The sequence below is a fragment of the Podarcis erhardii genome, assembly GCF_964252035.2.
Source record: "Podarcis erhardii genome assembly, chromosome: 9".
NCBI classification, from domain to species: Eukaryota; Metazoa; Chordata; class Lepidosauria; order Squamata; family Lacertidae; genus Podarcis; species Podarcis erhardii.
The window spans coordinates 60,065,551-60,082,266 of record NC_138512.1 but is presented as its reverse complement, the minus strand read 5'-3'; the positions used below and the strand labels follow the sequence as shown (position 1 = coordinate 60,082,266).

Here is a 16,716-nt window from a genome sequence, read left to right as displayed (position 1 = left end):
AGGTTGACTTCGAGGCTATTGTAAGCAACTGCAGCTCTTAAATCTTCAGAAACTATCAGCAAACATCTTCAAGGCCCCAGTGTAAATACCACTATTCCCTTATGTACATAATGCCCCCCTTAATACACTAACAATCTTCGTTCATCCTGTCCAGTGTTGGTGTTCATCTCACTCCTAAGCTTACTATACTAGCTACTAGGTTGTTTTGAAAGCATCCCAAGTGAATTGGTGTCGGCGGAATATTAAGGAAGCGTAGATACCTACACCTGTGTTTATACAAAGTGACACCTACACAATCCAGCAGCCCTTAGTTTTCCTTGCTGATGGATGAGGCCTGAATGTCTTTACTTCCAACTCTCAAAGAGTCCCAGGGCAACTCACAGTTAGACACTGGTGGTTTTTGGAGTGGGTGGGAGTGGAGCAGGCTCCCTATAGCTGCTCCTGGTAGTTAGTCCTAGGTAGAACAGTAATCTGAGGCAGTGTGGAAAATTAAAATGTAGACTAGACCCAGCCAAGGCAGCTAGGTGTTCACGTTGGCCCCAAATGCTACAATAACTCTGCCTAGTTACAGAAGTCATATTCCCACTTAATGAACCATGCCTCAACTTTTGGAGAAATATTATTTTGGTACAGAACTTCCTAAAGGCCAAAAGTATACTATTATAGGATTGTGGTGGTTGAGGTAGCTTGATTGTCACTTTTGGAATTCCCTCTCAGCCAGTATATCTGTAAAACTGGATTCTTTAGAAAGAGAGACTGCTAAAGGGTGAAACCAGTATCTGTGGAGTTAATTGCTGCAAACCAAGTTTGAAGTATCTCCTTGCATGACTAAAAAATACAGTGGTATCTCAGGTTACAGACGCTTCAAGTTACAGACTCCGCCAACCCAGAAATAGTACCTTGGGTTAAGAACTTTACTTCAGGATGAGAACAGAAATCACACGGTGGCAGCGGGAGACCCCATTAGCTAAAGTGGTACTTCAGGTTAAGAACAGTTTCAGGTTAAGAACGGACTTCCAGAACGAATTAAGTTCTTAACCCAAGGTACCACTGTGTAGGTGATGGTTCCCACAGAAACTACTAATAGCAATACTTCCAGAAGGTGGGTTAAAAGGGTTAGAATCTTCCCTCCTCCTCTGGTTGAAAGGGATATCATTGGTGTGCAAAGGACAGCAATTGTCATGGACCAGTCTTGTCTTGAAATGGGTTAGGAAGAGATAGAGAGGTTTACCTGACTTGCTCTCTGTGCTGAATCCAAAACTATGGCATTGCGGGGCTAAAAACCTAACGGAGGAGCAAGTTATGTTAATGTGTTAATGTTGTGAGTCTTATGCTCAAACTGCCTTTGTTTGTAAGTAAAACCATATATCACAAAAACACTATCTCCAGTGATCTTCATTCCAAGAAAATGAGCTACCACCACAAAACCTCTTGCTGCTTGGAGATTGGAGTAACAATATTATTCACGTGAATTATTATGTCATTCCATCTTTTTAAAGTTGCCACCTTTTCCCAGGCAGAGTTATTCCACCTTTAACAGCCTCATGTAATTTGGAAATTCAACTCTGCAGTTTTTCTGATCACTTTTCTTTTGTCAGGAAAAGATGCTCCCGTTGGATTTGTGTTTTTTGTGTGCCTATTAAATACACAGAGGCTTTTACAAAAAAAAAGGGGGGGAGAAGAGCTAACCTAAATCTTCATGTTATTTCTGATGAATATGGAATATAGAACCAAAATGCAGTTGGCTGTTACTTAAGCTTGGGTATGAGAACATGTCCTGTGCTATGAAAGTTTTAAAATGGGATAAAATTACCATATATTATAATATCAGTTTACTTATTTATTTCTCTGACATCTACTAGTGTTAAAATAACCATAAAATCAAGTTCTTGATTTTTATTTTCAGGATGAAATATTGAGCTTCAGAATCCATAAGAAGAAAAAGTTAACGGTAGGTGGCACTATAACATTTTAGATAAATTATATTTCAGTCACTGCAGTGTTATGGCTTTTAGGCTTCCTGTGTTTAGAAAACCTTTCTGTGTTTTGTGTTGTCTGCTGAGGAACTCTTTGCAACTACCACATAAACTTTGAAAATTGCAAAAGATTCTGGGGTGTGTGCTAGGGTGCCCACAACTCTCCTGGGGAGCTAGCTGTACCCATTTCACCCTTCCATTGTCTCCTGAGACAGATGAATGCCAACAGCAGACCCTGGAAGGGTAGAGCAATAGTGGTGAGCAATTAAATGTGTCTACCATTAAATGTGTCTACCATACCTCTGATAGCCTTTGCCTAGGAAGAATATAATACTAATGGCTTCCAGTAGATTTGTAATGAGAAATGAGTCTTAAGCACTAGGTGTCCGCTTCATATTTAAACCTATGCAGTGTTGCAATTTGCCTCCCATATCCTGCTAGTCTACAATTCCCATCACCCCTGGTTGTTGGCCATGCCAGCTGGTCCTTTTTAACCCCTTGACAGAGGCCTAATTTTGCTCAGCTGTTTGTTGCAAACAAGCCAGCAACACTCTGGGAATCAGTTTGGTAGGGATGTCAGAAGCTGGTTTGGTTATACTGAGAGGAGTTTAGAAGTGGTCCTATGGAAAAAAACCACACAAAAAACCTCACCCTGAAGCGAGGAACTTATTGCAAATGTTTTATTGTGACATCAGATTAAATCTATTGTTTTCACACGAATGCTTTAAAAGAAAAGCGATTTTGTACACAAATGACCCTACACATTTAGAAATGTGATGCGCCAACACAATATTCATATATAGATATTAATTCATGAGTGACACAACACAACAGGAATTGTCAGTTTTAATAGTGACCTGACAGTACAGGAACTAAAAAAGTTGCTCTAAAATATTACACCTATGGCTTGGAGATGTTGAATTATATGCTCATGTATCACAAAGAAATGCTTTTACAAACAATGTCCGAGGGGATACATTAATCAGAAGTCAGTGGGGCAGATTTGAATAAAGATCACATTTTGTTGGGCTTCTAGTCCTCCGGCGTTTGTACTGGGTTCTTAATACACCAATACAGTTCGGTTGCTGAAAAACAGGTAAAAAGCAAGAGGGGGAAATGTATGTGTTCATTAACAAAAGGGACTATACTAAGCATCTGTTACTGGCCTATTTCTGGTGATGCAGTTAGGCCTCTTGCACATCAGGGGTTTAGTGGGTAGAGCAGTTGTTTTCAAGCTTGAATCCCCAACAGCCCCATCCTTTATATGCCCAGTTGAAGAGGGCATAGAGTCCTCTCCTCAAGACTGCTGATTCCTTATGTGTCTGTGGTGCTGTTTTTGCTAAATAAGCAACAAAACTTAAGAGTGTGACCATAGGAAATAAAGGGAGTGATACACATATGTGTATGAACTTGCCCCAAGAGTTTCGGGTTTGTTGTAATGCCTTACCTTTTCCCTTGACGCATAAGATCAAATGCTTCGTTGATTTTATCAAAAGGCAAAGTGTAAGATACAAGTGCATCCAGGCTGAATTTCCCTGCCATGTAATCCAGCACCAGGTTTGGTACAGAATCCACACCCTTCCAGCCTGTGAGGGGGGGGGGAACCAAACAGATTCAAAACTGAATTCCTGATTTTTTTAATATGACACTATGTTCGCAAATATGCCAGCATGTTGACTTGGAGATATCGTACAACAAACTTGTTTTCCCCAAAGACCAGACTTATTGTGTAAGGAAAACTACAGTATAGGGAAATGCACAGAAAAGTGTGGGATCAAGCTTGCTCTGACACATTATCATCTAACCTCCCTGCAAACAAATCAGAATGAATGATTTTAAAAAAGCAAGTCATCATGAACTGCCCCCCAAACTGCATGGATAATCTGAATGCCTGAATGTTGTTGTGCGCATGGGCCCACACTCTAGAATGATGTCGAAACAACTTTTCATTTATTTCTCAAAAGTGGAACAGGCTGTTCCATTTAACATCCACCAGATATTTGGATTCCAGAAATGGGAGGCAATTCAATAAAAACATTCCAGCTGTTATGTTTTTTGAGGTTGGCTCAGAAAGAAATATCATCCAGATCTGGGAACATTTGAGCAATTGACAATAAATCACAATTATTTTGTACTAATTGCTTTGGCTGCCATAAAATCTGCAAAACAATTGAATGAGTAGAAGGAATTACTGGGACTAAGGCATTTTCTAGTATGGGTGGAACAGTAACTAAAATCTGTGTGGCCCCATTCCCCATTAACTTTCTATTTAGTACATGTCTTGTTGCCTTTCTCTTTAGTGTCTCCTTTGGCTTAAGAAATCTCTAGTGCTCCAATGAGAGTTTATGTAATCTGAGATAATTCTTTTACTTTCAAAAGACCTTTAAAAGCCACTGAGAAAAAAGCTTGCACGCTCTAGAATGTGCCATCGATGTGCCACTCTTCTGACTTCATTCTCTTAAGTCAGGGGTCACCAACCTTTCTGGGGCAGTGGGAAGATTTGGGATCTTGTGAAAGTGACGTGGGCACCGCTTACAAAATGCATGCTGTGGAATGTGGTGCATGACAACATGACTGCTGTGGGGGTGTGACGTAATGGATGCCACATTCAAAACTGCATTTGCTCACAGAGAGAAGCTGTTTGCACCTCTCCTCTGTTCAGAACAGATAGAAGGGCCTGTGTCCAGTTCTAGTATCCAAAGAAAAGTGGGCATGTTTAAGGGAGCATGTTCAATATAGGAGAGGCTGAGCAGGCAAACAGGAACTGAAGAGAAAGAGCAAATAGTCTCAGGTGTTGCAGGTTCTTTTAGCAAACTTTTTGTGTGCATCGCAGGAAGTGCTGGTGGGCACACTGGCTCTCATAGAAACAGGTTGCAACCTCTTCTTAAATCATGAATGGGGCAGCATGAGATGACCCAGTGCCAGAAACTGATCCTGATCCTGACACAATCCATATATGGACCAAAAGGGTTTCAGGCATCATGCTTGTCTGAAGTCCAGTACAAAAATGTAGAGAAATGTAATACAATGTAATATCACAGGGTGGTGAAGCTGTGGCCTGCAGGCTGGATCTGGCCTGCCAAACCACTGCAGGTGCCTCACCAGTCCCTGGCAAAACCTGTATGTGTAGTCCAGCTCAGTGAAGGAGAAATCACCTTATCACAATGCTGAGCTGAGCAAGAAGATGGACTGGATTCAGGATTCAAAGCAGCAAGAGGGACAGAACACATGTAAAATGTGTTTACGGCAAGCTACAAGAAAACAAGCTATATTCTGTCACCCCTGCTCTTGCAGATAATTAAAGCAGTGCTGCCCATCTTGATCATGGCAGTACTGAAAAGGAAAATAAAATAAATCAAATGTGCAAACTTAGAAATAACTATGCAAGTGTTATTTCAATCCTAGATACTACTTCAATGCCATTTCTGGCATTTATATACTGTTAGGGAAAAACTAACCTCCGAAAAAGGTGGCGTTGATTTTCCGGCCCATTATCAGGTCCAGCGGAGAAACAACAAATCCTTCTTCACCCACAGCCACTCCGACGATTACACAGGTGCCCCAGCCAACAGTGGTACAGCAGAGAGCAGCTTTCTGGAAGGCAAAGGAAACTAACAACCCAGTCCTGCTTATAATTAGGAGCCACAAAGTCAACTCTGCCCATGAGTTCAAATGGAGTTACAACATTCCCAGTTGACTTTCACTGGCTTCTGCAACATTTAAAGAGGGGGGCTTCCAGATGAGTGCTTAGCGTGGAATGAATGCTCCTTATGCATTCTAGTAATAAATATTAGCAGTGTGCACATGATGTTATCAGCATAAAAATAGTAGCCTATATTCGTCCCTTCTTTTACTCTTGATTTACGCTTTTGGGAGGAAATACTATGAATAATAATTAAAAATCTGTTGCCAAAATCCATTTGCAATATTTTGTTTGCAAATTAAGTCCCTGTCTGGGGAAGCACCCAGAGTTATATGCTGCAGTTGAATGACCATTTGGCACCAGTGCACTGACAGGTTTCCATTTGCAGAGATCTTGCCATCTCATTAAGGCAAAAAAGTCTTGTCTCTGTGTTGTGTGCATTGCAGAAATATCTCCTGTCACCCACCAGGTATCAAGGCCCCCTCTCTCCAGTTTACACGACACTAAGCATAGCCTGCCCCCCTAGCTACATTTTACATGGATGTCCTGAAGGCATTAGGCAGGTGGAAAGATGGCTCTTTCGAGTCCCAGTATAGTCCAGCTTTACCCCACACCTGCTATTTCTGCTTGTTTCGGAACAGTTTACCCAAACCTATGTCCTTACTTGGTTTCCACCAAGTTCTAATGCTGGTCAGCCACGTAGCCACTCTGATATTTACCTATGCCAGGCCCAGTTCAAGACATTTTGGCACCTGAGGTGAATCACAAAATGGTGCTTCCCTTCCTGCCATGGAAGAAGGGGTGTGTGAAGTTCTACATGAGGTACAAGAAGAGAATAAAGATCTACATTGGGATCTGCTGCCCCTGTCAATCCTGCTGCCTGAGGCAGTCAGTTCACCTTGCCTCATTAGTGGGTTGGCCCTGACCTAGGCTTACTATATTCGTATAGGAATATATATGAATATGCTTACAATGATCATATAGGAAGCAAACCCCCCCAAAAAAACCCAAAATCGCATCCGATAGTAAATAAGATGTGACAAATGGGAGAGACAAACTGCTTCCTTTGTTGAGCAGTTGAGTTTTCTATTTCACTGTAAACAAAAAGTGAGGTTCCCCAATGGGAACCTGCAAGTCGGACCTTGGTGTGGTGTGGTGGTTGCATTAGTCTAGAACCCAGGAGACCTGATCAGCTTTAAAAGGCAGACTTATGAGTTCTCATGAAAAAACTAAGCAAGGCCACATTCGTTAGGGGTGGATTTTGAGAAAATCTGGGAATTCCTGGTGGAATGTCAGGAAAAGCTTAGATAAAATTGAACAGCTTTCTCATTACCAGCCTTTCCTGGTATGCCCCACGGAGGACCTTAAGGTCCATATATAGCAACACCCTAGAGGTCCCGGGCCCTAAGGAAGTTAGATTAGCCTCAACCAGAGCCAGGGCCTTCTCAACACTGGCTCCGGCCTTGTGGAATGCTCTGTCTCATGAGACCAGGGCCCTGCGGGATCTGATTTCTTTCCGCAGGGCCTGTAAGACAGAGTTGTTCCACCTGGCCTTTGGCTTGGAATCAGTTTGATTCCCTCCCCCTCTTTCTTTTTCCTTTTTCTTCCTATGAAGAGATTGCACCCTAATGTTTTAAAGTTGTATCTTAATCTTTTAAATTGTATTGAGCCCGGTCTTGGCTGGGGAGGGTGGGGTATAAATAAATAAATTATTATTATTATTATTATTATTATTATTATTATTATTATTATTATTATTACAGTTGCTGGATTTTGTTCATCCTTACTTAGAACATAATATTTTAGCTTTCCTGCTTTTATTACTAATCTTTACTGCATTGTAACTTTATTAAATGAAGGCTAAAATACATACCATTACTTTTATGTTTCCAATGCACTCGATGGCAAAATCTACCCCTCCATCAGTCATTTCAGCTATAACCTCTTGTATGGGGTTCTTGAAATCCTCAGGACTGAGGCAGTCAGTGGCTCCCAGCTCTTTTGCTAGTGCAAATTTGCTTTTGTTAATGTCAATCCCAAAGATACGAGATGCTCCAGCTGCTTTGCAGCCCATGATAGCAGAAAGGCCGACCCCTCCCAAACCAAAGACAGCACATGTAGATCCAAGCTCAATCTAGAATAACATGAGAGAAATTCACAGGGAACTATTTTTAATATCTGGATTTTCTTTTTTAACAAAGAACCTCTTATCTATTTGGCTGAAACAAATGTAAACCACAGGGTGGGTGGAATTTCCTCTTCTACACAACTATTAAGGGAGAGAGCCCTGCCCCTTGTGCATCCCCCATGGAAAAATAAACAAAATCCACCCATATACAAAGCTAAATGTAGAGAGGAAATAATTTTCTACTCTGGTCTTCTTGACATGATAGTTCCCTCACCCTGCGACATTCAGTTAGCTGTGCCTCCGCTTGCAGTCTGAAGTAAAACTGTTGATGCAGCTATACCACTGCAGAGAGAATTAGGCCCAACTTAATGTAGGATAACCAGCCTCATATAACCAATATGCTTAAGTCTAATTAATGCATGAAGAGGTTAATACCACAGAGTAAGCTGTCCAGCCTGCTTAAGCTATGTCGCTTCCTTTTACCTTGGGAATAAATAGATAATCAAGCTTTTGTCTCTCTCCCCCCAGCCTACTTGAGAATTCAGTGTGTGAGGAGGGCTGAGCTGGTTGCTCCAGCTCAGCTGCATGGCTTTCATAAGCCTCTAATGTGTTCCTGTACCAATAGTTTAGGAACTTTCACCACTTTGTAACTAAGCTACGTTTTACTGCCTTTGCAACTTTTCTGATGGATGTATGGAAGAGCACATGAATCTGACCTTTAGAGAGTTTATAAGTTAACAATTTTTTTTTACTTACCAAATGCATGGTCTTTCCCTAAGCTGGGGAAAGTGGAGCACTTTGGAAGGAACTTTTAAAGGGGACAGTTTTGGAATTCACTTGGAAGGGCGTATCTTAAAGCGTTTACAGCCTATATTTCCATGCTTTACTTTGCTGCATATTTTGTGATTTTAAATCTCTGCTGGGGTTCTCTCATCAGAGTACTTGCCCCAAACTTGGATTTTGGCTTCCAGGAAATTCTTCTCTTTTTTGAATCAGCACTTAAAAATAGTAGTCTGAGCACGTCTTGCTTAGCAAGGGGTTGAAGTAAAAGGCTTTTGGGATCCTGCCAACTGCTTATTTTTGTAAAGATTCTAGTTGGCCTTGACATGGCAAAAAATGTTGATACCTCCCCTCCCCCTGTTAATTATTTTTTAAAAAGTAAGACTTGAGCCATCATGAACTCACCTTGGCAGTATTAATAGCAGCCCCATAACCCGTGGAAAAGCCACATCCAATCAAACAGACTTTATCTAGAGGAGCAGCAGGATCAATTTTGGCAAGAGAGCTTTCTACCACAACTGTGTATTCGGAGAAGGTACTGGTTCCCATGAAATGGTAAATCTGCTTTCCTTTGCACATGAACCTGCTTGTGCCATCAAGCATCAGGTCTTGGTCAGAAATTGGTGTCTTTGCTTTGCTGCAGAAGAAGAAAACAAAAGTGAAGTATGAACATCCATGGGCATCCAGGATTTTAGTTGGGGGAGCAGGCCTTTTGTTGGTGGGGGCAGGTCTTATGTTGGGGGAGGGTAGAATCTCAGTTACCTATGTATTTTCATTTTTATTGATGGGGGCAGCTGCCCCTCCCTGACCCCCCCCGGCTACGCCCATGTTAAGATCCAAATTTGCTTATTTAACTTCTAAGTATAAATACTGGATGCATAAAATTTCTACACACATACCTCAATCCTCCAACTAGATAAGCAGCAAGCTTGAGAAGCTTGAGAAGCTCCAACTAGATAAGCAGCAAATGCTTGAGAAGGAGGTGAAACAGAACCAGTAGCAGGCATGACTGGGGAAGGTGTGTAGGTTGGGGAGAGTCCCAAGGACGAGATGGAGAGGTTTGGATGTATCTACACAGATGTGTAGATTTAAACAAAAAGTGGGTCACCCGAAACAATATATACACAAGTGGGGTGGTAGATAGGGCAGAGATGCTGTGTTAGCTTCCTGGCAGTTGGGTTACTCTTCCTCACCATGAAGGAAGCGGTAGGGAGGTTGTCACAGTGTAAATACATTGGAAGGCACACTGGATTGGTTCTGGTGCATTTGCACTGTGCTCAGCTCTCTATTGCCTCACTTGCTTTCATTTTCCCTCCTGGTAAGGAACAGGTTTTGGTAATATTTCTACTGATGGCTTTGGAGCTCACTTGCTAGGTAACCTAGCCTAGGTTACTTCCATATACTGCTTGCCTGCTTTATTAAGTTGGCCTCAGCCGGCTCCAGTGCGTACATGTGGGCAAACAATGTGGCAGCTGTAGTAATTGGTGCCTCAAATAAATTTACTTGAAATGCGTACCTGATCCGTTCACAGAGGTTAGTTTTGGGACTCAAGCAGAACTTGCACTGTCCACACTGAGGAAGGTACAGCGGGATAACTTTGTCACCTAAACAAAACAACAAGAACATATCCAGTATTACATTTATTTCTGCTATGAACTTCAGTACAAGGCAAGCCTTGGGCTCATGAACTCTCCCCTCTCTTCTAGCCTGATCACAAAGCCATGCTCAGAGGCTTTTGCTTCCATTCTTGATTAGCTGCAGCTTGTCCTGTTGTCTACAGTTGAACAATCTGTGGTGGATCTAATGGTTTGAAACGCTCTAGCTGTGGGTCATGAACCTGTCTTGCTTCAAACAAACCATAGTTAAGATTAACCACAGCTTAAGGTTCAAGTGCAATGTTAAACTGGGTAATTCAAAACAGAAGTGAATGCTTCCTTCTCATACCAACACAAAGGGAAGCATGCTGTTTAGGAGTTTAAATTCACAATGGGGAATATTTTCCAGCCTAAGGCCTGTGTTCTTTCACGGAGAAGCTCCCAAGGGCCACATGTCAATGTGGGTAGAGCAATAGATACGATTCTTACTATATGACAGTATCATAGGCTACATTTGAGCCATGCAAAATCCAGAAGTTTCTACATACACACCTTCGAAAAATGTTCAGCTGAAAATTGGGGAGTGTGTCTTTTAGTGCTGCACCGCTCTGCAAGTCAGCTAGTCGCCTCCCCTGCCATAGCCCCTACCTGCCAGCTTCTCGTATAGGCTAGCCCCAGGCAGCAATCTCACTGCCCTGTTGGGGGGCCAGTTGAAGTTTTGAGATTGTTTTCAAAGGCGAGTTCTTGCATGACAACAGGAGTGCTAACCTTAATAAAATATTGGGCAGGCAGGTATGCCTCACCCCACATAATTGATGACATGACGCGGTGCACGCACACCATTTGAATGGTAATGCACATCTACTTTGGAGGGCCCCCGGCCCCCTCAAATATTTTATTGGGGGGGGGGAAGCCCCCTCAGCCTCTAGGCTCCTATGCCTGACAATAAAAACACACCTTTTTTGAATAGCCGTTTAAAGCGATCAAAGCCCTTCATGTGCATTATATAGTTGTAATCCTTACAAAAATTCTGTAAAATGCAGGCAATCCTGTTGCAGTTGCACTCAGACTGAGAGAGCATGACGTGCCAGAGACCATCCAGTGAGGTTTTGGAAGATGCAACATCTGAACCAGGAACTTCCTTTAGCCTACTACAGTTTTAAACTGTTTAATTTTTTTGCTTTAATTGTTGTAACTCACCCTGGGACCTTAGAGTGAAGGGCAGGTATTGATTATTTAAAACAACAACAACAACAACAACAACAACAACAACAACAACAACAACAACAACAACAACAACAACAACACCTTTCAGGCAGTTGAGCATCTTAAAAAGAGAAATGGGCCAATGGCACCGAGGGCAATTTATAATGTATCAGTACCTGGTTTAAATCTAGTCACACCTGGACCAATGCTCTCTACAATTCCAGCTCCCTCGTGGCCTAGTATGACAGGGAAAAGGCCCTCTTTAAAACTTGGACTCATGGCATGATCATCTGTGCGGCACACCCCGGTAGCAATAATCTGGAAGAAAGACATAAAACACAAGTTGATAACCTAACTTGATGGTCGTGGTGGTGATGATGTTGCAGATTCACACTCTTTCTCCTTCATAGACTTCCATATTCACTACTGTCTTTTCCCATATTCATCCTCCAATATGCGTCCTCCAGGAACTTTAGTTCCTGGAGGACGTGGGAAGCCACTGTGAGTGTCTTGGGGATAGAGCTTTCCAAAATGGCCTCCATTTTGTTGTTTGCTGTAAGTTACAGCTGACATTATTTCAAAGCTATGCTTCTAATGTAAGCTGTGGGGTATAATAAAGATGTTTCGCAGATCTTTGGATGCTCACCTTAACTCGTATTTCATGCTCTTTTGGAGGGGAAACTTCAACTTCCTCAAGGGAAAAGGGTTTCCCTGCTTCCCATACAATGGCAGCCTTGCATTTAATAACCTGGAAAAGAACCCATTGAACTAAAATCAAAGGTTGGTATTAATGACCCCTGAGCTCCCCTACCCCCACAGCCCTGTTATTTATAGCTCTAAGATCAGATTCTGCATAAAAAGAGACTGCTAACGACAAACTTTGCCTAGCTGTTTATCTTTGGCTAGGTGAATGGGCTTTGCACAACTAAAAAGATGGCCAAGTAAAGGTGATTTGTTGCCATAGAAGCTAGTAGTTGGAGATCCTTGTGGAAAGTGGCATGTCTTTCTTCAACCCCATCTCCCCTGGCTGGAGGTGATGCCATCAAGGGGTGTGTGTGTGTGTGTGTGTGTGTGTGTGTGTGTGTGTGTGTAAAAGTAAGAGAACGTATGTTTGGCAGTAACAGAACCAGGTCACTCTGAAAGAGACAGAGGCCTGACTTGTTCTTTGTGAAAACCTGGTGCCTACAACACTGGAAAGCTAATGGGGGAACAGGACCAATTGCAATGTGAATGCTGTGAACATTTCATCTTAGCCTGTATATATCTGTAAATAAAACCTGTTGCAGAAGTGCCATCGGTCTCTGGCTACCTCATTAAAAGAAAACCAACTCCAGGTGTTTTTTTAATCTATATCTATATCTAATATATATATATCTTTTCTGATTATTAATCAGGTTGTAAATAAAATAATTAAAAACAGATCCCCTGAAATGTAGTTTTATGGCTAAGCAATTGAATGGTTTTTACTGCAAGATACTTTGAGGGCCAGTCTTGACATGTGCTTAAATATGTAGCAGACGCCTCCCCACCACCACCACAGTGGTATCAACTGGAGACTTTTTTCCTAAGGTTCCTGCTCATTGGAGAGCAGTCCAGTCTCCATTCCATTCTAGGCAAGGGAGAAAAGAGATAAGCTTCCCCTTCCCATGTGTTGCCTTCACCATAGGAATCAAGCTCTCTCGTCCCTGTAATTAGCTATGGAAAAACAAGATGAGTAGCTGCCTGCTAGGTATGCCTAGGTTGGCCTTCAGTCTCATTTGAGGGGGAAACTATTGTACATTTTTGAAAATTAGCCATGTGAAATGTCTTACATATGTCGAGACTTCAGAAGAACGTGCTGGGGACAAATCCAGTTCAAATCTAGTTTTTAGCACTTGCCAAAATTATGTTGGCTGACTCCTATTCCCATTGTTATGTTGGACACATCCCATGAACCAGCTGGACATGGATTGATTTTTACTGTGTGTGAATTGCCAAGGCCATATCAATCCACTCTTAGCTGTATTACAAAATACACAGAAATCAGATGATATCCAGATGTGAACAGGGTAGCTGCCTACATATTACTATTATTTGATTTGATTTATAACATGCACTTCCTCCAAAATGAGGAAAAGGAAATTTCGCCCAGAAAGCATAAGTGCATCACCCAAAAAGAGGACACCAATTTGCATTTGCTGATTTATATGGATGCATGCTAATTTAGAAATAGTTACCATGCTATAAAGAGAAAAATATTTCATCATAGCAGGCCAGGTGCTGCTAAGTGTTGATGGGCAAGTTCAAGACCCTAGTTCTGCCTCCTTATGGTTCTTTATCTTTAAACAAGGTTTGGATTGGTCAGCTCTTTGAACAGAGGACTTCTTCAAAGAAACTCTGCCATCTAACAACCTTTCTGACACAGGGCTGTTCTCTGTGAAAATAACATTTAAACACTCTGTCTGTCTGTCTCTGTCTCTCACTGTGTCTCTGTCTCATTGTTCTGCATGTCTGTGGAAAATACTAGCCATGATTAGGGATTTGGTAAAAAGAAGTATGTAAAAATGATTTGGAAAAGAAGGGATAAGACCGGAGTAATATTATGTTGTGATTAAACAAATGACACAAAGGATTAAGCTATAAAGAGCATGTGAGAAAATGGTTTTAAAAGAAAAGGAAACTAAATGCATAATAGCCTGAAATATATAATATTGAATATGATTTGGAAAGAGGGTAGGAAATTGCTAAAATTGATTGTGTAAAGGGGAACACAGAAAAGGGAGATGTGAGGAAGTCAGGAAAGAAGGTTACAAAGATAGTAATGCAAATAATAATTCTTTCTTTCTGTACTTGTTGTTTTTGTTGTATTGTTTTTGATTTCGTGTTTGTGATTTGGATTTGTTTGGAAAAATCTTAATATAAAAGAAAATACTAGCCATGAAAGCATCTCTGAGCTGGCACTTCTCTTTATTAAGGAAACTCATGGGAGGTCAAGCCAGCAATGGTTGCTATCCAAAAATATCAAGAGGTGTTCATGATCAAGTTTTAAATTTGGATGTGAAGAGACAGATACTGCAATCCGTATGTGTCCTGTCATAAGAAATGGTAATTGAACTGGAGCATCTTCTCAATGGAAATAAACCTTAATAGGTTTTTTAAAAAAATGCATAAGAATGTGGAGCTTTCTGTTTGGAAAGGGGAGGATGAGAAGCATGGGGGGTACTATAATGCTTTATGTGTTGTCTTTGACCATCCCCTAAAGTACTACCCAGGTATCAGTCTCCTTTCCCTTCTCTTCTCTCTGCCTACGAACAGCTCTGCTGCAGGCCTGTGTTAAGCACCCCACCAGTAAACTGCAGATAACCTTCTTAATAAACCAGATTACCAACTAATGCACAGGGCCTGAATTCAGTAATCAAGATTGACCAGATATACAGCTTATAAAAGTAGAGCCCTCTAAAGCAGAGCACATCTCCTCTGACTGCATCACTGGGATGAATGACTAATGAGAGCAAATCAGGGTGAATGTGGGAGAAATGAACATTGCCATCAGTGGTGGACCTTGGAGTCTCAAATTTCAGTAGCGCCCTGTGTGACACCAAAATTTGGCAACCTCCTCTTTTCACACTCTATTATAAATAATAGTTGCGGTGTCCCCTGAGGCACTCCTGAGGCTTCATGCCCAGTTACAGCCAAGACAGTTGTGCTCCCCTAAATCCGCCTCTGTTGCCGTATAATTTCCATGCAAACAAATTCATAATAAAGACTGGCTTTAATCTAACATTTGCGGAAGCTTTGTGCAAGCAAATCACGGGGAATTCTCAATAAACAAGTTATCTGGAGGGTCCCATAAGCACCCTGTCCAGCACTAAAGGGAGAAGTGCATTAAACAGCATGGCTGCCAGTACGCACCCCAGTTTCTTACTTTGCCAGCAGTGCTCATACTTTGTTCCTGGGGAGATCAAGACGAATTCAGCTGGGATCCCTTGGGGTCAGTGGCTCTGTGAAGGAAGCAGCTTGTAGAATCTGTGTCTTGGGAGGGAAGATGTGGCCTAAACATCAGCTGGAATTCTGCCACTCCCTCACTTTACCCTTACTATCTGCTCTCTCTTCCCTCCTACCAGTGGAGGTGTTCTTGTTTTTAAGCCCTCTGTCCTTAACCCGCTTCCGCAATTATAACTTTATATTTTATTTGTATCTATGCAGCCAACATCCTTTCCCCCTTATACCTAGACTTTCAGCACATGCAAACATATAATGTTTAGTACCGTGTCAGTGCAAACAACTCTAGTGACAGGAGAGGCTTTAGCAAAATTAATGGTGACAATGATACCAGCTCTTTACTCTGGAAATGAGAGTGGGGCGTGGGGGAACTGTGCTGAAAATAAAGTCGCTGTAATATGAACCTCACCACTACCCTTTGCTTATACAGTGGTACCTCTAGTTACAAACTTAATTCGTTCCGGAGGTCCGTTCTATCTATCTATCTATCTATCTATCTATCTATCTATCTATCTATAGGTTTTTAGCTTACAAAATTATAAAACATACCTCACAGTTTATCACAGATACATTCTTATTTGGACTTCCATCAGCACCTCTCATAATCCTCCGTCTTAATCACTTCTTATGCCTTTCTTAACTTAATATTGCCATTAAATCTTTTAACATATCATCTCTCTTTTTTCCATTTTTACAATATTTCTAATATTACTCCTCACAGAACTTCTTGCAAATGGAGGTCCGTTCTTAACCTGAAAATGTTCTTAAGTAGAGGCGTGTTTTCGCTAATGGGGTCTCTTGCTGCTGCCGCGCCGCCGTAACACGATTTCCATTCTCATCCTGGCGCAACGTTTTCAACTCGAGGTAACTCTTCCAGGTTAGCGGAGTTTGTAACCTGAAGTGTTTGTAACTCGAGGTACCACTGTAATTGTAATGCACTCAGAACTACTTACAGGAATAGCAAGTCTATTTGAGAATGACTTGGAGAACATACTCAACAGTTAGATCAGCTGATCATCACTGATTTAGCCTTTTAAAATTAAGTTTCTTGCTTACTCAAAGCAATGTTAAGCACATCAGTATTAAGAAAGAAGCAACCTATATCTGAATTTTAACCAGAAAAAGTAAAACAAATTGTTCTTTAAAAACCCTCTTACACATCTGTTTTGATTGAATAGTTTTTCTGCTTCCAAAATAGCAACCAAGAAAGAGCGATTGCACTAAATTCTTGACTCCAAAGTTTGCAAGGGGTAGAAGGACATGATTAATTGGCCCCATGGAGTACATTTTAAGCCAGATGGTTTTTGTCTACAATTTGATGCATGCTTACATGGGAGTAAGTCCCACTGACCTGATTCATAGTATCATAGGATTGTGCTGTTACTTAGGTAACCAAGTGCATATCTG

At 41.5% G+C, this 16,716-nt stretch overlaps 1 protein-coding gene across 1 annotated transcript; it reads right to left on the bottom strand.

Annotated features, from left to right (window-relative positions):
- Positions 1-2,648: 2,648 nt before the first annotated feature.
- On the bottom strand, positions 2,649-15,773 carry LOC309350245 (all-trans-retinol dehydrogenase [NAD(+)] ADH4-like). The gene is made up of 9 exons (XM_081877087.1): positions 15,233-15,773; positions 11,975-12,076; positions 11,505-11,646; positions 10,044-10,131; positions 8,933-9,164; positions 7,493-7,753; positions 5,435-5,570; positions 3,424-3,562; positions 2,649-3,061 (listed from the first exon to the last, which is right to left on the bottom strand). Exons 1-9 carry the CDS (start codon positions 15,248-15,250, stop codon positions 3,037-3,039), a joined length of 1,143 nt encoding a protein of 380 aa, XP_081733213.1. The 5' UTR covers positions 15,251-15,773; the 3' UTR covers positions 2,649-3,036.
- Between the last annotated feature and the right edge of the window lie 943 nt (positions 15,774-16,716).